This window comes from Melozone crissalis, unplaced genomic scaffold (assembly GCF_028551555.1).
Source record: "Melozone crissalis strain CALT ecotype California unplaced genomic scaffold, PUWL_Pcris_2 ptg000068l_1, whole genome shotgun sequence".
Classification (NCBI taxonomy): domain Eukaryota; kingdom Metazoa; phylum Chordata; class Aves; order Passeriformes; family Passerellidae; genus Melozone; species Melozone crissalis.
The window spans coordinates 7,803,754-7,824,545 of record NW_026535846.1 but is presented as its reverse complement, the minus strand read 5'-3'; the positions used below and the strand labels follow the sequence as shown (position 1 = coordinate 7,824,545).

The following is a 20,792-nucleotide window of genomic DNA, read 5'->3' as shown; positions in this document are numbered from 1 at the left end:
AATGATTAGCATCAATAAAACAACACCAGGGTGAAGCACTCAGTTGGAAATTCAGGTAGCTGTAGGCATCCATCTGAAAATAATGTCCCACTATCCATGTCTCCATCACATGATGGATTTCTGCCATACCATGATGGACAGCCATCAAAGCCTTTTATCCATTGTCCTGGGTTTATTTCAGCAAGCCTCAGGTCTGTGTGTTGGAACAGAACCTTTACCACTTCATACCAATGGGAGTAGGCTGCAAGTCTTGAATCAGGGTATAGTTAGGTTCCAAAAAATTGACAGGATATAACAGGAAGTAAAAAACTAAGTATCTTCATTTAAAAAATATAAAAAAATAAATAACTAAAAGCCTATCATTGCAATAAAGTTACAGGTAGAAATACTGGAGTGACTACTTGTATCTTCAGTCAGTAACATTATCTACAAACACAAAATCACAAGGTTCTCTTGCATCTCATTGTACACAATCTCACAAAGTGTACCACTGACTTTTTCAGATCCTGGCCAATAATTTGCTGTAGGGTATTTAGTATTCCATCCAAAGCAGCCAAAGCTAACAAATTAGTATTGTGAACGTTATTCCAAAATGCATCCTGCACAAAAAATCCAAACTCAATCTAAAAAGTTCTTAGAGTCCCCTGAGTCTAGGGTTATCCCTGATGCTCCCTGGTCATGCAAGCACACCATCCAAGAGAAAAGAGGTTCCCCTTTTTTTTACTAAACTGCTCAAATATTTAATTTACTTCCTGCTGAGTATAATCCTCTATGAGTATCCCTCCTGATCATTAGCATCTAATTCTACCATTTGTCTTCATGCTGGTCTCACATCTACAAATTCATCTCGGGAACCAACCTCATCAGAATCCACAGCAGCCCAAATATCTCCGTTCCATTCATCAGGATCCCACTGCACACCTGCCTCTGCAATCACTGCATGCATTTTCTTGTGCTTCACTTGCCCCCTCCTTTCCTTATACTGAGCTACTCTAACTGCAGCCTTCTCAGCAAGTCTGGTAAATCCATCTTATCAGCAAGCAGCTTAATTTGGCATTTTAGCATTACAATTTGATTCTGCAACTCACATCTGTTGGTTCATGTTAGAGCATTTCAACAACTGTTCCTTTTGTTGGTGTTTTGTTTGTTTGATATACTGTTAACAAAATCCATCCTTGCCTTTCCAAATCCACAAGTTCTTTTCTTTTTTCAGTATGTGATTTTTGGATGCATTTCAATACATCCAGCAGTTCAGCTTCTTTTAACTGACTTCTCCGTTGCTCACATGGTCCTCCAACCTTAGCCCACCTGAGGACCAGTGAACTATATGGAAGTTCTTCCCATCTGGCAATTTCATACAGGACTGGTTACTTTAATTTAGATTTTAAAAGCAACAGTTTGTTCTGGCCCTGCTGACTACACTGATTTTGTTTTCCTGGTGAGTAGGGTCAGAGACACAGACACCAACTCAAGGAACAGTGGCATTTACTATGATGGAAAACTGCAAAGAATCACAAAAGGGGAAGCTAAGCAAGGCACCTAACCAAGAGCAAAGAGTTGCAAAGGGACAAGCTGAGCAATGCTGATCATTGCTAGGAAAGAATGCCTACAGTGGCTATGGAAGATCCATCACACATCACCCAGGCCCAAGAGCCATCAGCTCTGGGGGCAGCTGTCACAGCCAAGGGCTGGAGAACCACGCCAGGAGCTGGGAGCTCCTGCAGGGCCTCCTCCTCTGGGGGCCACGGGGCTGCCCTGCTTTGCTGGGACAGTGGCACGGGTTTTACACCGCTAAACAAACCAGCTGACCTCATTTCTAATTTCATTTTCCTGTCAGCTTTCTCCCCAAGCCTAGCCAGGGCTCAGGGAGGATCTAGGAGAGGATCTTTGATCCTGTACTCCCTAATTAGGAGCCTTATGTAGCCTTATGCTGTTTCTAGATACAGAAAGGTGAACATGTTTTGCCAATAAGTGAGTACATATAACGATACTTTGTTAACGAGTGGAAACATCAAACATTCAGTTGGGACATTCATCCTAGGTCAGCTTTGACCCAGGACCTTTTGTTCAGACCTTAGTACTTCAGGGACTCAGTCTCTGCAGGAGAGGGGATGGATGTACTGTCTGGATCATGATCTTGTCCCAAAGGGGCGAAGAGGTCCATGAAGCTCTGGTCTCCAGGCCCTCAGACCGCAGCAGCCCCAGGGCTGAGGTCCTGTCCAGGATGGTGCAGAGGTTTTTCTGCTGTGGCATGGGCTGTTTCCGCATTTTTCCCTTCCACGCTGTTCCAAATCCCATAGGCGAAGTAAATAACGAAACCTGCAGGAGGGTTTGCATAATGAAATGTGCAATGGTGGCTTGGCAGCACTAACAGACCCCCAGGACAGACCTTGGGCACTGCACTGCCCAGCACAGGACACCTACCCACGACCATGCAGACGGCAAACCGCGCCCAGGTGCCTTTATCCAGCTGGACCATCAGCAGGATGTTAATGAAGGTGCTGAGGATTGGCACCAGCGGCAGGAAAGGTACCTGCAAGGGACAAGAAGTGCTTTGTCAGCTGTGCCTTGAGGGACCAGACTGGGCTGGAGGATGCTACTGGCCAGTGGAAGGACCCCCTCCCCGCCACAGCCCACAGCACCCAGGCACTTCCACACTGAGGATTACACCTCAGAGAGACACGTTTCAGAGCTTTCCTGGTGACTGAACAGCAGCAAGCCCTGGCAGAACCTGCAATGCCCAGATCCTGATGGAGTCCAGGGGGTGCAGACACCAAGATGCAGGGGGCTGCACTCACTTTGAAGTTTAATCGTGCATTGCTCTGCGGCTGCCTCCAAATGATGATGGTGAAAATGAGCAGAGCCACGAGGAGCAGCACCAGAAGCACAACAGAGCCCACATTGGCATCCTTCAGCGCATCCTTATTGAGGGTCAGGACCACGCAGATGACTGTGATCAGTGCAGCTGCAAGAGAGGGGGTTGTCAGGGGACTGTGTGGCACATGGCCTCCCTGGGACCCTGAGCCTCACCCACAGCTCTGCTGAGGCACCCACTGCCTCTAACACCCACCCCAAAGCCTTGGGAAAGTGCTTTGCTGGAGGCACTTCCCAGACCAGCAAGCTGCAGGGAGCCTGTGCCCGGCTGGGCTTGGACCCAGCTCTGACGCTCACCCAGACCTGGCTGAGCCACCCCTCTCTGGCTGTACAATGGAGCCATTGACAGACGGACCAAACCCCGCTGGCTGAGCCCAAGCACTCTCAAGGGGCTGGGAACTGCCCTTGCTGGTGGCCAGCATGGGTCAGGCTCATCACAAGGATCTCACATGACCACCTGCACATCCCTGGCTTAGCACCCGTGTCCTCCAACAACGCCTGTGTACCCCAAACTACAGCTGTACCCTGCATTTGGCACCCTGCTTAGGGCACTTGGCACCCTGCTGGCACGGCCAACAGCGACTGGCAACCCAGCTCCTCTCCTCTGCCTGTCATGCTCTCCATCCCTTCCCAGCTTTACAGAGACAGGCCAAAACACTCCAGCCCCTGGCAGAAGGGGACACCAGCCGCCAGTTGCCACTGACTCACCAATGACCGCAACACAGACATAGACAATGCGCCCCGAGAGCACAGTGGGGGAGTCCCCAGGCGGGTTGAAGAGCGTCGCCAGGGACACGGTCTCTTTGTGCTGGGCACTGGCAGCAGTGATGGCTGGGTTCATGATCACTCTCTCCTCCTCATTCCCATTCAGCTCCAGCATTTCCACGGCCTTCGGGGAGTTCGGCTGTCTGGGCTGGTACCTGAGCAGGTAAGACAAGCTTGCAGCAGAGCCCAAGCAACTTCCTAGCCCAAGGGAACAGTGGGCAGCACCTTCACATCCCTGCTGCTCCAGCAGTGGCCCCGCGACAGCCACTCCAAGGATATGCCCAGAGTCACACACAGGCTCTGGTCAGCAGCCTCCATCTTGGGGGCTTGACGCTTCCCCAGGATGCATCATGCCCCTGGAAAACAGCTGTGACTACAAGCCCCCAGGACGATGTGAGGAACATCCACCCTGGGCACCGCCACACAGAGGAGTCACGCACCGGAGGATGAGCACGCACACCGCCACCAGGGAGTAGGCCAGCAGCGTGCCGATCGACATGAGGTCCACCAGGTCCTTCAGGTCCAGAAAGAGGGCAAACACCGCTGCAATGAGGACAGGCAGCATGAGCACAGCTCCAGACCACTGCCACAGACATATTTTCTGAAAACTCCTTTTGCTAGGATTTTGCTCCTGAGAAGCTGAGAGGCCTCAGAAACGAAATGTAAGCAATAACTATCTGATGGCTGCAGAATTTGGTCTGGAGATGGTTTACCAACCAGGCATCTTTGATTGATCTCATGTGAATTGTTTTTACTTGATGACCAATGACAGCCAGCTGTGTCGAGACTGTGAGCAGTCACACAATTTTATTATTCATTCCTTTCCTTGCTAGCCTTCTGATGTCTCTTTTCTCTCTATTCTTTTAGTATAGTTTTAGTATATAATTTTCTTTTAATATAATATATATCATAAAATAATAAATCAGCCTTCGGAAACATGGAGTCAAGATTCTCATCTCTTCCCTCATCCTAGGGACCCACAAACACTCCCACAGACCATGGCAGGGCTGGGGGTGAGGACGTGGCCAGGAGCCTTACCTGCGAAGAACCCCGAGACAAAGGTGGCGATCAGAGGGGTCTTTCTGCCACTGTGGATCCGGGAGAGGAACTTGAAGAGCAGCCCATCCTCTGCCATGGCGTGGATCACTCGGGGCATGGGAAACATGGAGCCCAGCAAGCTGTCGTGGAGAGAGATTAGGCGAGCTGCCCACATCTACCACCCAGAAGGGGAAGGGACCAGCTCAGTGCCAGGAGCAGGACAGCAACTGGAAAGAGCAAATCCCCAGCCCAGCCAGGTTAATGCTGTCGGTCCCTGTGCTGTGCCCCAAGCAGTGCCAGGAACAGAGCCAGTCCTACCTGGTGGAGAGGGCACAGAGCGAGCCAACGGCAACAGCGTAGCGGGCGGGCTCCCAACCAACCGCCTTGAAAGCCTCAGGCAGAGGGCTGCTCTTGTTCAGGAGGAAGTAGGGCACCATGAGGGTCAGGGACGCAGAGACCCCGAAATAAGCCACAAAGCAGATGAGGAGGGACACAATGATGCCAATGGGAATCGAGCGCTGTGGGTTCCTGGCTTCCTCCCCTGTCCAGACACAAGAGTCCACATGTGCCCCACTCCACTGCACAGCATGGGACAGTACCCCCAGGGGATCAGCCAGCAGGGACTTTCCATGGCAGCGCAGGACTGGGGAGCAGCAAGCAGGGGCTGTCAGAGAGGAGGGGTCCCTGGCCATGCTGCTGCTGCACTGGCAGAAGGAAAGGAGCTGCCTGGCAGCCTGGGCTTGCAGCCAGCCCTTGGCCATGCCAGCCCTTCCCCCCCACCATCAGCTCCCTCTCCCTACAGAGCCTGTTGAACAGAGATCCCCCTTGAATGTGTGCTCGGCTTTGCAAAGGTGTGCTGCACCAGGCTCCCAGCAAGGGGCTCGGCAGCAGGAAAGGAGGAGACTGCTGGGCAGCCCCTGGAGGCAGGGTGGCACAGGCAAGGTCAGGCAGAACAGCCTGTACCAGCCACCCACTAAGTAGATTTCTGGGGTAATGAGAGGAAATTAGAGAGCTGCCTGTGCTCCAGGAAGCAGCAGTTTTGCCTGAACCCAGTCATTTGAAAAAAGGCTGCCTGAGGCTGGGAAATAACTAGGAGACACCAGCAATTCCCAGCACTGCTCGGCTCAGCAGTCAAAAGGCTCCCTGCTGCTCTGGGAGCTGGCTGTGCAGGCGGGGTGCAGCCCTGCTCCCAACCGTGTGGTGTAATGAGCCACTTTTCCTGGGGCAGGGCAGGCTCTGAACCCTTTTGTCTGGCCCAGCTGAAAACACACACTCCACAGCGAAACCTCCCAGGAGCAGTGAGACCAGCTGTTTTCCCACACCGTGTGGGAGCATCCTCCCCATCAGCTCCCAGCCAGCTGCTGGCTGTGCAGGGGAAATGCCCACGCCACCCTCACCCAAGGCAGTACCTGTGGTGGCAATGCAGTCAAAGCCCACGAAGGCATAGAAACAGGTGGCAGCGCCGGTCAGCATCCCTTCCAGTCCAAAGGGGAAAAACCCACCAGAGCCAAAAGCTTTTTTCCTGGAAGAAATGCAGGAGAGCAGCTGCCGTGAGGTGCAAGGACAGCAGGGCCTGTGCCTGCCCTATGCCAGATCCCAGTTGCCCTACTTACTTGCCATCCGGTGTGTCTGGCAGTGACAAATTGCCATGGCTCTCCTCTGAAAGCTGCCAGTTCTTGATGTCTCCCTTGATGAATCCAGCAATGACGACAAAGCCCAGCACCAACAGGTTCACTGCCGTGAAGATTTTGTTCACGAGGGCAGATTCGCTGACACCAAAAGACAGCAGTACTGTGGGACAGAAGAGGTGAGTGAGGACCCATCAGGCTCCTGTGCCATCATCCATGATACCATGGAGCCACTCTCTTGCACACCCACCAGTAAGCAGCAAAATCAGGATCAAAGCAAAGAAGTCCGGATGCTCGGCCAACACTCCTGGCATGTGCATTGGGATGTTGGTGACAAAGAAAGTGGAGATGTGGTTGCCGATGATGTTGTCAAATGTTGCACTCCAGGCCCGAGCCACACTGGCCGTACCTGGTTGATTGCAAATCTGTGCATTAGTCTGAGCCCAGGGCAGACTGGCACCAGCCACCCACACCTGAGCACCCACCTCCCTGCTGATCCCACCCCACACCCTGCCCCCAGAAACCCCCCATGGTGCCAGCAGAGCGCTGGAAGGAGCCCCACACAGGCTGCCTGGCCTCGTACCTATCACGTAGGAGAGAATGAGGTTCCACCCGGCTATAAAAGCCCAGATCTCGCCAACAGTAACGTAGCTGTAGAGGTACGCAGAGCCGGCCTTGGGGACACGGGCCCCAAACTCTGCATAGCAGAGTCCAGCCAGTACCGATGAGAAAGCAGCCACCAGGAAGGAGAGGACGATGGAGGGACCAGCCATCTCCTTGGCCACCTCCCCGGCCAGCACATACACACCAGCCCCTAGTGTGCTGCCCACCCCCAGGGATACAAGGTCCAGCGTGGAGAGGCAGCGAGCAAAATGGGTATCATTGGAGCTCAGGTCCACCATGCGCCGGCGGATCAGCTTCTTGCCAAAAACGGTCATTTTTTCCCTCAACATCTTGTCTTCTCCTCAGTGAAGCTCAGCTGGTGAAAAGCCCTGCAAGAAAAGGGAAATGTGAAGCTCAGTGTCCTTCAGGCAGCAGGACTGGCACTGCAAGGGGCAGGGTAGGCAATGATGCCCACAGGAGCCTTGCCTACCCTCCTCCCAGCTCACTCATTGGCACCACACCCCTGCCACACTGGTTGGCCAGAGATCGTGGTGGGGCACCCTACAAGGCATTGCGTCAGGGATGAACCCAGTCAGTCCATGCTGGGAAATGCTCATTGCTCAAGGCCTGCGTGGTCTCAACCAAGGAGCTCATAGGCACGTCCCAAAGCCTGGGCTTGTCAGTCTGGAGATCCTTCAGACCAAACTTGACTGATGGTACATTTCTCCAGTCTGGAAGGTGGGCAGCAATGATGTGGAGACAATTCCTCCAGCACAGGATTTAGCAGGCTGGGATGGAGCCATTCCTTTGTTGCTTTTGGCATCTGCAACATATTCTCTTCAGGGATGCATAAGCAGACAGACACACAGTATGGGTTCCTGGTGCAAGCCCCTTGCCTGCTAACAGTGTCTGCTAAGTAGTCTGCAAGCTCTACAGGCTGTAATCACCTCGAATGTGTGACATCCCCACTCCTCCTGCTCACAGCTGCCACCTATTCCCAAAAAGCTCAGAAGATGAGCAACCCGTGAAGCAAGCATCCAGCACAGAGGAGCCGCAAGGAAAGCGGTTCCCAATGCCCACGGCCACAGCTGGCACCTCTGCCCACACCGAACCACCCAGCCACCAGCGCATTCGCCCTTCATCGGCAAAGTGAGCACACTCCATCCGCGTGCCCAGCACGCACGCCACATTACTGTATCAGCCTAAGCACACAAGGATAACTTTGTGACCGTTTCCATAGAGGATTATTAGGACCACAACCGGCAGCCACCAACTCGGGGCTGTTCCCCCATAACCAGCGAACCATCCTGCTTCTTGGTAAACCTCCTCCCGAGCTGGCACGTGTCACATTCAGCCTTTACCCCAAGTGCAACAAGTCCCCCAGCACCAGCACCCTCCTCAAACACTACCTGGGCAAGTCTAGCTGCCTTTCCCAGCGCTGCTCAATTGTTCCAAGTACCTCCAGCAGCCGGACTCGAGATCCGCATGGGTGAGGCGGCAGCAGGAGCCTCCCGCTGCATCCCGGCGCCTACCGTAGCCCGGCACCGACTATCGCATCCCGCCTGACTTGGCGAAGGTGTGGGGAGCTGTTAGCTCGGGACCACCGCCTCAGCCCCCGCGGGGGCATCTGCGTCCCCAGAAATGCCAGTCAGGCTCTGCGCTGCCGCGGAACCCGCGTACGGCAGAACTGGAGCGCGGCAGGAGCGGAAGGAGCCGGCCGCGTGTGCGCTGGGCAGATGATGCAAGAACGGCACCGGTTGCGCCAAGCCTTTACCGCCACGCTCACCTGCGGCACCACACTTACCTGCGGCTCGGCTCGGCCCGGCCCGATCCGTGGATCCCCTTTAGGTGAACTCTGTTCCGTTTCGCGCCGAAAGAGGAGAGGGGGATGAGTTCCGCCCTGGTAGTGGTACGAAAGGGAGGGCGGGACGCAGGGCAGCTCCATCCGCCCCCGCGCTCGTTTCGGAAGGGGGACGAACCCAGGCATGGCTCGACTGGCGGGAATGCGGCTGCTGCGGGCAAGAGAGCATGGCAAGGCACCTTGCTCCCTGGGGAAATGCCACGGAGGGAGCTGCTGAGGGTGCCCCGAGCCCAGCTGTGCCATGACAACGGAGCCTGGCGAGGCCAGCCCGCTGCGGGGGCTGCGAGCGGAGCTCCGCCCGCGCCTTGTGCGGGGCCTCTCCCCGACCTCCGGCTGCTCCGCTACAGCCCCTCAGTTCTGGGAGCAACAGGCACTAAGGGATGGGAAACGCCAGTCCTGGGAGCACTGCTGGGCAGCCAGGAGCGAGGCGTGCTGTCCCGCACTCAGGCTGGGAGCCGCCCGTCACCGGGCCGCGCCTGATGCGATCCAGGGCTGGCGTGCCGTGAGCGCCCGTTCAGAGCGGCAGCTCAGGGAGGTAAACCAGCCCCTCGCCGGCATCGTCGGCAATGCCCTGCTCCGGTGTTCCCGCTAGCGAGGCAAAAAGCTTGTCAGTCTCTTGCAGAGCGGAGGGGAACAGGGCAGGGCAGGCGGGAGCGCCAGGCGGTGCCTCCCCCGCGTCCTCCGCGGGGGCAAACGGCTGAGTATGCGGTGATGGAAACATCAGCTCATGCTTCTGACTGGAAGTGACGCATTGTGAAGTGCTCTGCCCCCGCTTCCTAGAATCGAGGACGCGCAGTTCAGCACCTCTGCCCCCATGACCCCCATGACGAAGTAAATGGGGGTCAGAGGTGCTCAAGACACTTCCCACTCATTCCAGGACTGACAGCTGTAGGCAAGGACCCACCTGGGCAGCACCATCGCCGAGAATGGTCTCAGACAGAATAGGCAGCACCACGGGCACAGCAGGACTCCAAGCAGCGTCACCCTGTCTCAGACAAGCAGGCAGAGTACCCAGAGTAGCAAGGGGGCAGATTACATTTCCCTATTTCCAGAAATCTTCTTGCAACATCAAGCAGTGGGAGGCACTTTCCAGGAAGGAGCATCATCAGGACACCAGAACATGTCTCCAGTTCCCAAACCTCACGTGCAGCTTCACATATGTCTTCCCAGTGTCCCATCCTCACCTCCCAGTCTTACTGCTCCCCATTCCCATCATCCAGGGCCCTGATCCAGCAGCACAGGCCAAGGGCTGGGAGCAGGCAGAGGCATGGAACAAGCCAAGTGCATGTCTCAACAGGAGCAGCAGGAAGGCAAACAGTGGCAAAGCGCACATAGCCAGCATCAAAGGAGGGTAGGAGATGGCTCCAGCCCATAAAGGGAGCCAGAAGCCCTGCAGAAACAGATCCACATCAGTCCTTGGATGCCCCCACCAGCTTCCTAAATGAAACATTAGAGTATTTTAGATTGGAAGGGACCCTCTCTGGTTACAAATAGCAGGGCACTTTTTTGAGTCAACTCCCTTAACTTCTTGGTGCAGGTACTATCTTCACCATGCATATAGATGGAACACACAGCTTGTTAGGGCTCTCTGCTGCAGATTGTGCCAGCACTGGAGCTGCCCCAGCAACCAAGTGCCAAGCAGGGGTGGGAGACAGCCAGCACAGCTTTCCTGTGCAGCCCCCCCTGCACACAGCCCAGGGCAGTGCCCCGGGAAGGGGTGTGGGCTATCTGTGAATGTGCATTCCAAGGCAGCAGGAACACCAGCCAGAAATAACAGGAGCAGGAACAGGCCAGCCTTCCCAGCCCAGCCCCAGGGCACTGCCAGCACCAGAGTCTCCAGTGCCTCACCCAGACACAAGGCAGTGCAAGAAGGTGCCTGCATCAACCCAGCACAGAGAGAAGGCAGCAGAGCAGGGCCAGCATGCAGGAACAGTGAGGGACTGGTCTGAGTCCTGAGTGCTGCTTCCCACCACGTGCCCCTAGTCACTGATAATAAAGCAGTAATAAATAGCCAAAGCCTGCAGAAGTCTCATGTGCCATCAGCCAGCATTGGCTTTTCCCACATCCAATGTGAAGGTGGCCTAAGGAAGAAACCTGCCCATACAGCTGCCTACCACCACCACACATCCAAGCATCCCACCTGGAAGCATCAGTTATGTCCAGAATGCTTCCCCAGAGCCACACTGTACCTCCATCCACCAGCCCCCAGCTCCTCCTTGTAACAGGCCTCAAATCTCTGGCTAAGCAAAACCAGCCATAGCCAAGCACAGACCTGTCCTGTTCACCCAGGGCACTGCCTCGACCCAAGCAGACAGCAAACACCACTGCAAAAGACACCTTTATTTTACATACAAGGAGTTAAAAAATTAATTAATTCAAGAGCTCTACATATATCACTGGCCCAGGGGCTCACACAGCTGGACACTGTTGTCTGTCCCCATGTCCCAGCTGTCAGTCTCTCCCCAGGTCACCACTGTCCAACACTGCTGCATCTTTCAGATTCCTGGGAAGCAACATCAAAGCAGTAATGCTCCTGGCACTCAGCACCTGACCCCTGGGAGAGGCCATGAGCTGTATCCCTCCCACCTCACAGCCCTCAAGGGACCACTGGAGCATCCCTGCAGCCTGTCCAGAAGTGAGGGCTCACCACAGTGAGGGAACATACCTGCTGCTCTGAGCTGAGCCTGCAAGGAGGAGATTGTCTGCTCATAGGCTTCACACTGGGCAGTCTTGTCAGCTGCAGACAGGAGGCAAGAAGGTGTGTGCTCAGCCCATCCTAAATACCTCACTCCCAGACTCTCTAGGGCAGCCCTGAGATCCTGCTCTACCCCCTAAACATGAATCCAGCCCCACTCCCACAGAACTGCAGGCCCTAGGCTCCAGGTACAGGCACAGGGGATGTCACCTGGACTACAGGTGTCCTGCAGCCCTCAGAACAGCCAGCTCCACATACCAAGCTCGCCCTTCACTCGTTCCAGCTCTTTCTTCACACGCTCCAGTTCCTGGGACAGCTGATCACCTGCAGACTGGCAAGAGCAGGGTGTAAGTGTGATGCAGGGAGTTGGACCCCCCCACAACAGAGCCACAGCACAGCCCATCCCCTGGAGGAGCACTGCAGCCCATCCAAGCCCCCTGGGGACCACTGCCAGGGCACATCCATCACAGGAGCAGTGCCTGGCAAAGGAGCTGCTGTAGGCAGCATCTGCCAGCACCCAGGGGAAACAAGAATGCCTTTGGCTGGCTGCAGCCACAGAGTGAAGAGCCCTAAAACTGCTGGAAATGCACAAACTTATTTTGCAGGTAGAAGATTTCTTAACTCGGAGATTCATCTTGCAGGCTCTGCACACCCCATCCTGGGGCCATGTCCTACATGTCAGGACATATAAAAGTGACAACACAAGCCACATGAAGTTTGCATGTTTCAAAAGGCCCTTAGAAAATCTAGCTGGACAGAAGGCTGCAGTCCCCTGAGCAGAGAGAGCTGGTAAAGCCAGGCAAAAAACGCCCATGTGCTTGTGTAAACCCCAGAGAAAGGCTGAAACAGCTCAAGTGCCAGCCAGAAATTGGCAGGTCCGGGTCTCATCATCTCCTACCTCTGGCATAGCTGGCCCAAGCCAGAGACTGAACAGTGCTCCATAGTGACAGGACACAGCTGGCTCTTACCTGCTCAGCAGGAACTGCATCACTGGACAAAGAGGACTCCACATACTCCCATGTCTGGTCATTTCTACCTGTGAAGAGAGGTATCAGCATTAGAAACCTGCCATCTTCAGCCCCTCCTCAACCTGGCCACAGAGCTGCTCCAGATCAGGGAAAGAGAGAACCTGTCCAAGAGAGCCAGAAGTCTCCCAGCACTTCCAGCCCAACAGCTGCTGCTGGCTTGGCCTGTATGGGCGCTGCTGGGACAAAGTGCTCCTGCATGGCCTTGCTCCCAGAGGCTCTGGGCTGCTGCTGGGAGTCTGCTCTCACAGAGAGGGCATAGCTGCCCGGGCAGGGTGGGACAGGGCTGTCGCAGAGAGTGGGGAGAGCCTCCCGGCCTCCCTTCCCTCGCAGGGCTCAGCACTGCGGGCTGCCCGGCTGCAGTTCCTGGGCAGGCAGCACCCCCTGCCTGCAGCACAGGCTGGAGCACCCTCAGCCAGGGCCTCACCTGGTCAGACAGGGCCCAGCTGGGGAGCAGCACTGCCCAACAAGCAGCTGCCCATGTTTCTCGACACACCCCCCAACACGAGGCAAGAATCTACACCTCCAAACTGCTCACCTGCTCCCAAGACAATGCTTGCTGCAACCAGCCTTTCTTTGCTCTTATAATTTTCCTTCAGCTCTCGGGTCCTATTGCACACCAGCTCTTCTGTAGTTGATTCTGAAGCGAGACCCAGGGAAGTAAAATAAAGAGCATCAACCCCTGCTAAGAGACTGATCACGGCCACTCCCTCTCCTATGAATGAGCCTCAGGCACCAGATTTGTTCAGATTCTTTGCTGGATGCCTCTCCAGCAAAAGAGGGAAAGGACTTCACCCAGCCTTGCTTGCTCTGCACTTTACCTCCCCTCCTGCGAGTCCAAGCACATGCAGTACCCCCCCAGTCCATTCCCCAGGATGAGCTTTGACCCTGCAGCGAGGACCTGGATGTTCTTCCCACGGCAGCAGTGCCCCTCTCCCACGACTCTGCAGCCTCTGAGGCTTCTGCCAAGACTCACCTCTATTGAGGCCAAAACGCTTGAACGAAATCACTTTTTCTGGAGGCCGCAGTGAGGAGCGAGAAGCCACAGTAGAAATTCCTGTAGAAAGCTTTGAGGAGGGCTGTTTACAACTCCCAACCTTGGCAGCAGCTGTAGCGAACAGTAAACACAGAGGCCGCTATTCCCAAGCACATCCATTGCACCTTCTTCAGGCAGGCCCGGGCTCAGTCAGCCAGGCTGCCTGCCCTAGGAGCACAGGCACCTGTGACCCCACAACACCACGGGGTGAAGGCTTCAAACTCAACAGGCTGCCAGCCCACACTGGCAGGAGGCCAGGCAGTGTTAACACACCCCTCGGGGTACGAGACTATTTCCTAGACTCCTACCTGTGCCGCTCCCATGGACTCCCCATGCCCTGTCCCCTTCTGGGCTGCAGCCCAAGCCCTTCCCCTTCTCCCTTCTCGGTGCAGCACCGTAACCTACGTGCTTCCCTGCTTCGCGCGATGCAACTGGCAGGTGCAGAATTACTTTTCACCGCTCTGGCCCGGGGGGCGAGTTTGGGAAGGCTGGAAGGCTGTGCCTGCTGCGAAGCCCCGCTGGCACGTGGAAGCCTGGACCTGGCAGGCGAGGTCAGCTTCAGCCTGGTCCCTGGGGCAGAGAGGGGGGTCTGCAGGGCCGGGCGGGCGGTGCCGAGCTGGGGCTCCCCGCCGTGCCCCCGCTTACCTGGGGGCCGCAGGAGCCGCGTTTCCCAGGCGCCGCGCCCCGTGCCGGCCGCGGGGAGTTGCAGCCCCAGCGAGGCCCGTTCGCGGGGCAGAGCGAGCCTGGCGCGGCCGCGGCCCGGGGAGCGGGCAGGGGTGCCGGGGCCGCCGCCGGAGGGCAGCTCGGGGCCGCGCCGCGCCCGCCGGGACACAGCGGGCGGGCGAGCTGGGCGGGGGCCGGGGCCACCGCCGGCCGCGGGCTGCGGGAGGGACCCGGGCTCCCCCGGGGCCGGGGCCGGGCCAGGGGTAGCAGCGGCCTTGCAATCGCCCGCGCTCCAGTCGGGGAGCCGACCGTGGCTCGGTAAGGGCAGCGGCGTGGAGGTGGCGGGCCCGGGGGGCTTGGGCTGCGGCGAGGGCTCCGAGGCCGCCCCGCGGCGCAGGCGGGCGGCGATGGCGCGACACTCCTCCTCGAAGAAGCTGAGGTACAGCGGGGTGGCCGGCGAGCGCAGCGCCGGGACGTGCTGCAGCAGGTCAGGGCAGTCCGGCGAGCCGGGGCCAGGCTGCGACTTCGGCAGCCACATCGCGCCTCGGAACCGCCGGGGAGAACCGGGGAGCCCCGCCCGCCTCCGCCCTGTGCCGGCCCCGCCCGCTCCGTTCCGGCCGTTCTCCCGCCCCACCCGTGTCCACCTTCCCCCGGCCGTTCCCCCGCCCCACCCGTGTCCACCTTCCCCCGGCCGTTCCCCCGCCCCGCCGGAGCCCGCTCTGTCCCGGCGGTTCCCCCGTCCCGGTAGCCCCCAGGACCAGGCAGACAATTGGCTTCACAGTGGTTTAATGCGAACGGCACCGGGACGTTACACTGGACAGGGTGCAGACAGCTGGATGGATGGCAGCCCCGCGCAGGGCAGGGGAAGGAGCCGCCCCGAGCGCGACTGGCGGCAGCAGGAGGCGGGGACCGAGCCCCTCCGAGGCCACGGCCGCCTCCACCGGCACCGGGCTCCGCGCTGCCCCACGGCCCTTTCCGGACGGAGCCAGCCCCCGGAGCAGCTCCCCCGCGCTTTCAGCGACTTCTCCCCAAGAGCCACCTCTCGCCCAGCAGTACCAGTTCCTCGCCAGAAAACAGAGGGGACGTTGGGAAGGCCTCGGGGAACGTGCCTGGTAGGAACAGGAGGGCATCCACTCTGGGCCTGTGCTCCAAGAAAGGCTCAACTGTGCCACAACAAAGTCACCAAGCACTTTTAAACCAGCCAGCCTTGACCTGAGGAGCCCCCGAGCTGAGGCCCAACCTCACTCATCACAGCTGTGGCAGCTGGGGGAGCCTCCAAAGGACACTTGTGCTGCAGCAAGTCACAGCCTCATTGTCCCCTCAAGCTCTGACCACTTCCCTGACCAGTCAAATGTTCTCACTTCCACACAAGTGACTGCCAAGCTCACTGCAGAACAGGGGAGAACACACAAAGAGCCACTGCTACTTCTCCTGCTTTGTAAGCAATGTCTAACCTAGGACTGACTCCCATTTTCTGCTGTCCTTTTCTGGAGAGGTGGCCTCACTCCAGGCCCCACTGCTGGGCTCCTCCAGTGGCAGCCATCATAGCTGCACCCTACAACTGCTCCCACCAGCCTTCTCTTGCTCCTCCTCAGCCAGCCAGTCTGCTCCTCCCAGCAGCTGGGGCCCAGGATAAGGTCACTAGGCTCAGCCGAGCCCGGTGCTGCAGGCAACACCAGCCCAGCAGCCCATGCTACAGCAGGCTGTGGTGTTTCTTAAACTCTGGGCCAATGCATCACAGCACATGTGGCTACAGCCCAGACTATCCCATCTTCCACATGCCAAATGGCCCACAAAGAGCATCATGAGAGCACATGGGATGGAAACCCCTCGAGCTGCCAGCAGCACCTTAGAAAGGAGGGGACACAAATACACCAAATAGGTCTGTAATTCAGGAGGCTGATAGCGGGGTTTGAGTAGGTGTTGGGTCTCAGCACTTCCAGACAGTGAAGAATGAGGGTTTCATGCAGGGTGAATGGGGTGGATGACAGACTGACACACCCAGGCACCTACTCACTGGTTTGGATAAACCTTACTAAAACTCTAATACCTGATATAATCACTGACCAACATGACAACTGCTATTCTTCAACGTCTCCTGCAGAGATGCTTGGGGCTGCACAGACAAGGGAGTGAAGGTCATCTCTTATCTTCCTGTACAGGGAGAGAGGCAGCTCCTACACCAGAACGCCATTAGCAAGTTCCTGCTCCACACCTATCCACATCTGCCCCTAGACGTGGGACAACACACTCACTTGCATAAATCTTCACATCTTTAGGCCACGACCACAGCCCAGTAGAACAAACTGCTGCCAGTTACAGAAGAGGAAAATACTGAACAAACTGGGAGGTTCAAGAGAGGAAAAGCTGGTTCAGAGAAGACAGATTTAGTGTAAAAATAAATGTCATTTTTGCAGGAGGGAGGGTGGAATGGAGGAAGACAGTGCCAGGTGCTCCTACTGGCGCACTTTCCCTGGGACGTAATTCCTATCAATAGTCTCCTCTTGCAGGAACATATGTAAGCAGCGCTCGTTCTGTGCCAGTGGGTGTCCAGCAATTCTGGAAGAAAATCAGATGTGGAGGTTAGCACAGCTGCCTCCAAGACTCCCACACCTCTGACGTGTCAGGAGGGAGTCAGGCAGCCAGCTCAGCACACCTGCAGCGCGCTCAGCCCAAGGTCACGCATGGCTCTGCAACAGGACCTGTAAGAGGTGCTTGAGCACAGGCTGTTCCCTTCCAGGCCGTGCCCTGAACCAACAGTACCGTGCTGGTGGGTCCCTGCAGCACAGCTGTTCTGCTAATACTCACTATGCTCTCAGGAGAGAGCACAAAGCACAGCCCCCACTCAGGGCAGGACTTGCTCCAGTTCCAGTTTCATTCCGTGGCTGCAGGTGCCACCCTCCAGCACTGGCACCTGCCAGAAGCAGGTCAAGACTCGAGACTCTCTCACAGTCAATTCATGGCCCAGCAAGAGCTAAAAAGGCAGCACACAGCAAAGCCAGGACATGAAACTTACTTGTTAATAAACTGTTCTAGGCCCTGTCTCCGCTCCTCGATGAAGGACTCCTCAAAGATGCCTTCATCTCCTCGGAAGGGAAGCTGTCGTTTCAAAGCTTTTCCAGGCAGCGGTGGCACTACAATCTGAAAGCACAGCATCACCCCATGAGCACAGCAGCCACCAGACATCCTTTGCTGTTTGATGCTCATCTCCAGTGCCATCACATGGACAGAGCAGAAGGTGCCCACTGCCAGAGACTGGTCAAGTTTCATGTCTCAAAACATTTTGGGATGCTTGGCAAATGCCTGTGTGCATGTTTGGTGGGAGTGGCACATCAGGGCTTGTGAAGGGCTCCACCCCACAGCCCAGAGCCAACATCCCAGGCCCGGCAGAGCTGTTCATCAATCACACTGAGGGTGGTGCTAACCCAGCCCCTGAGTGGCCAGAAGCTCCACCTTGGGAGGCAGCCACAAAAGCCCTGGGGTTTAAAACCTCCCATGAGGGACTTGCCTGGCCCCTGCATTCTCCTGGAGTTTTCATCTCACCCATGCTGGAACCCTAGAAGTTGGCAGCTATGTGTGTTTTTCTGTACCTTTTCTGTCTTTCTCTCTCTTTTCCTTCTAATCATCTTTTCATGGAACTTTTCTGGGTAACATAGCAACCTTAAGGTTTTAAAGGTTTCTAAGCAGGATAACATTACGCTAAGTTAATAGTAATTTATTGCTAAGTAATGTCATAATAAATGTATGAATTCTTTTGCCAAAATTCCTTATTTTTGCCAGTAAACTTTTGTGCATTTGTGACCTCTTGAGAATATCTGGTTGGCATTTCTCCTTGTACCAAACTAGAGAAAAGGAATCTTAGTTTAACCCCTAGATTTAAGTATCTGGGGTGCAACATGCACCACCACTTCTGGGAATCTCAAGATTATTGCTGCAACTGTTCCCACATCCTGGCTTAAGGAATAGGGAGGACTGAGCCAGGCCTCACCTTACTGTCTCGTTCCAGCTCATTCTTCAGCCACTCAAAGTCGCTGTATCGTCTCCTCACACACGACTCCTTCAATTTGAAGATGGGGAGGTTTGTCTGTAATGAAGCAAAGCAGTTTATTTGCAGGTTGATCTGGAAGCCACACATATAACTGAAAACTGAAGCTGCAGTGAGAAAATCAAACCTCCTGAGGATGCATGATGGGAACACTCAACTCCCTTATTCAGGACAGCACAATCACCACAATCCTTCAGATCCAAGCAAGCCAGTCTGCTCAGTGCCAGGCATTCCCTCTCCCTTGAGTGACTATTTCTGGAACATGCCCCCTTCCCAGGGGCACACACTGGGACCAGTGCTGACAATATGACTGTCAGGAGAATAATATTTCTTTCACCCAAGTTTACTCCATTTTGAAGTAATCTACAAGAGAGTTTTGCAGCAGCCTGAAGAGCAAAAGAACATCTGGCCTGACAGTGGCATCTCCATGGAAGAACTAACTGAGGAAATCTTGTCCCAGCAACTGTTCAAGGCTAGACCTTATCTACAGTCTTCTCCCAAAAGACAGCACCCACCCTACCAGGCTTTTCATGCCCATCTTGTCACTGGAGAACTGTGCAGCAATTCCTCACCTTTCTTCCCTGCCACTGGAGTCCAACAAATGACACCTGCATTAACTTTACCCCATCAACACAGTCTGAATCATTCCAGGAACTGAGGTAACAAAACCTTCATATGGACAGCACTTAGATATTACTGCAACACAATTAACTGTGTTCTTATGAGTCTGTGAAATAAACCCAGCTGCTTTCAGAGCATCTCTGCTGGTTTCAGTGGGACTAAGAGGTTCCCATTGCCACCTGCAGGCTGATGGGAGCCAAGCACCAGAGCAGGAAAAAGCAAACACCAATTCTTCTGAAAAGCAGAGGAGACTGATCACTATAAGCAAATCACAGTATAAGCAAAAGTTAAACCAGAACCACAACACATGCTAAAGGGACTTTGTTTTAGGGGAAGCTCAGTTTTACTCTGCCCATCTATCAGCCGCAGAGCTGTGAAGGGGTCCCCAGTTCAGCTCGTTTAAGGCCCAATGAAGAGAACGCTGCTATGCACACTCCTAGGCCACGGGCTCTCGGTAGAGCAGCCCCACGTTACTGCCGCCCAGCTCTCCTCCCCTGCCTGAGATAAGCAGCTCCGTGCAGCCGTGCCCTGCTCAGCAGCCACCCAGCGGGGCTCCGGAGCTGCTGAGGCAGCAGCTCGCTGTCCGTGCGCGCAGCAGCCCCCGCTGGATGCCGGGCGAGCCCATCAGCTCTGACCTTGAGCCCCGCAGGCTCGCCCCAGCCCGGGGCTTCGCCTCCTCCGCCCCCCGCCGCTCCGCAGCGGCACCGCTCCGGCCCTACCCGGCCGCCGTCCCTCGGCCGCCGCGTCCCGAGCGCTGCCGCCCCTCCCCGGGCCGCACACCCGCGCACCGGGCAGCCCAGCCCCGCAGGCCCGACCGGGGCCGCACCCGCATGCGGAGCTCGTAGCTGGTGTATCTGGCGCGGCCCATGCCCACGGTCTGCGGGTTGAAGATGTCGATCTCGAGGAAGTTGCTGGGCGGCCCGTACGCGTCCGTGAGGTCCTGCGGCTTCGCGTTCAGGCGCCGGGTGTCCGCCACCGCCGCCTCCGACATGGTGGTGGTGCCGCCGCCCCGCCCGGTCCGCCCCGCCCGCTACCGCAGCCCGCCCCGCCCGCGCATAGCCGCACGGAGTCCGCCCGCCGCCTACATAAACCCGCAGTTATCCAGGGTTCGGGGCCCCTCAGCCGCCACCCCACCCACACATCGCAGCACGGCGCCCGCACAGCTCCTGCATAACGCGGTAGTTATCCAGGGTTCGGGGCCGCTCAGCTACGGCCGTGACAGCGCCGCCGTGCGGCCGCCCCCTGCATAAACGCCGCGGGTATTCAGCCCGCGGGGCTGGCTAGGCCGGCCCCGGAACCTGCATGGCAGGCATGCTCCCGGCGTTACTCCGCGTCCCCTGAGCTGTTCCGGCCGGGTCCCCGCGGGATAGGGCAGAGCCCGAAGCTGAGGCGGCCACTCTGAGCGCCCGGCTGGAAATCGAGGCGTGGGGCTAAAAAACATGCACAGGGACTGCGCCATACAGCGTCTGGAGTGTTGCCAGCCCTGGACGCTGTACTGCGTAGGGAGCGCGAGGCCCTGGAACATGGTTGCCGCGATTCTGACGGGCAGATCGGGACGCAGACCCATAACGCCTTACGCCAGGGAGTGTCCCGGAAATAGGCTCCCATCCGTGACGGGATGGCGGAGACAGCAGCACTCTCAGGCCAACACGGAGTGCCGCGGCACACTCTGAGGCGGGCGGAGGAGCTGCGGCCGCCTCGAGGCTGCCGCCATCACGCCACTGTCACCTCTCTGCCACCGTGGGGGGACTAGGTCCGCACTGGGCCTGGCAGGTTATGTAAGCGTAGCCCGCCGCGATGCCCGCTGGGAGCTGTAGTCTCATCAACGCACCGCCTGCCACGCTCACCCGTAGCGGGACACGCCCCGCCCTCCGCCGCAGGGGGCGCTGGGTACTGTAGTCCACCGTCCGTGCATGGCTGCCTGTTAACGCCCCGGCG

At 56.7% G+C, this 20,792-nt stretch overlaps 3 protein-coding genes across 8 annotated transcripts; all 3 read right to left on the bottom strand.

Annotated features, from left to right (window-relative positions):
- Positions 1-1,918: 1,918 nt before the first annotated feature.
- Positions 1,919-11,858, bottom strand: SLC7A3 (solute carrier family 7 member 3). Of its 6 annotated transcripts, none has more exons than XM_054289726.1 (12): positions 11,723-11,858; positions 6,889-7,297; positions 6,556-6,714; positions 6,291-6,468; positions 6,087-6,199; positions 4,996-5,218; positions 4,678-4,817; positions 4,080-4,182; positions 3,583-3,794; positions 2,799-2,965; positions 2,425-2,533; positions 1,919-2,319 (listed from the first exon to the last, which is right to left on the bottom strand). In XM_054289726.1, exons 2-12 carry the CDS (start codon positions 7,256-7,258, stop codon positions 2,186-2,188), a joined length of 1,908 nt encoding a protein of 635 aa, XP_054145701.1. In that variant the 5' UTR covers positions 7,259-7,297; positions 11,723-11,858; the 3' UTR covers positions 1,919-2,185. The 6 variants fall into 6 exon arrangements, with proteins under 6 accessions (XP_054145701.1, XP_054145699.1, XP_054145698.1 ...); XM_054289724.1 differs by lacking the exon at positions 11,723-11,858 and adding an exon at positions 9,674-9,828; XM_054289723.1 differs by lacking the exon at positions 11,723-11,858 and adding an exon at positions 8,713-8,803.
- A 599-nt stretch (positions 11,859-12,457) lies between these two features.
- On the bottom strand, positions 12,458-14,726 carry LOC128945978 (translation initiation factor IF-2-like). The gene is made up of 4 exons (XM_054289912.1): positions 14,171-14,726; positions 13,931-14,095; positions 13,466-13,597; positions 12,458-13,129 (listed from the first exon to the last, which is right to left on the bottom strand). The coding sequence occupies exons 1-4, from the start codon at positions 14,724-14,726 to the stop codon at positions 12,921-12,923; spliced, it is 1,062 nt and encodes a 353-aa protein (XP_054145887.1). The 3' UTR covers positions 12,458-12,920.
- Positions 14,727-14,957: 231 nt separating this feature from the next.
- SNX12 (sorting nexin 12) lies at positions 14,958-19,878 on the bottom strand. Its single transcript, XM_054289579.1, has 4 exons — positions 19,681-19,878; positions 18,177-18,272; positions 17,205-17,329; positions 14,958-16,747 (listed from the first exon to the last, which is right to left on the bottom strand). The coding sequence occupies exons 1-4, from the start codon at positions 19,843-19,845 to the stop codon at positions 16,645-16,647; spliced, it is 489 nt and encodes a 162-aa protein (XP_054145554.1). The 5' UTR covers positions 19,846-19,878; the 3' UTR covers positions 14,958-16,644.
- Positions 19,879-20,792: the final 914 nt, after the last annotated feature.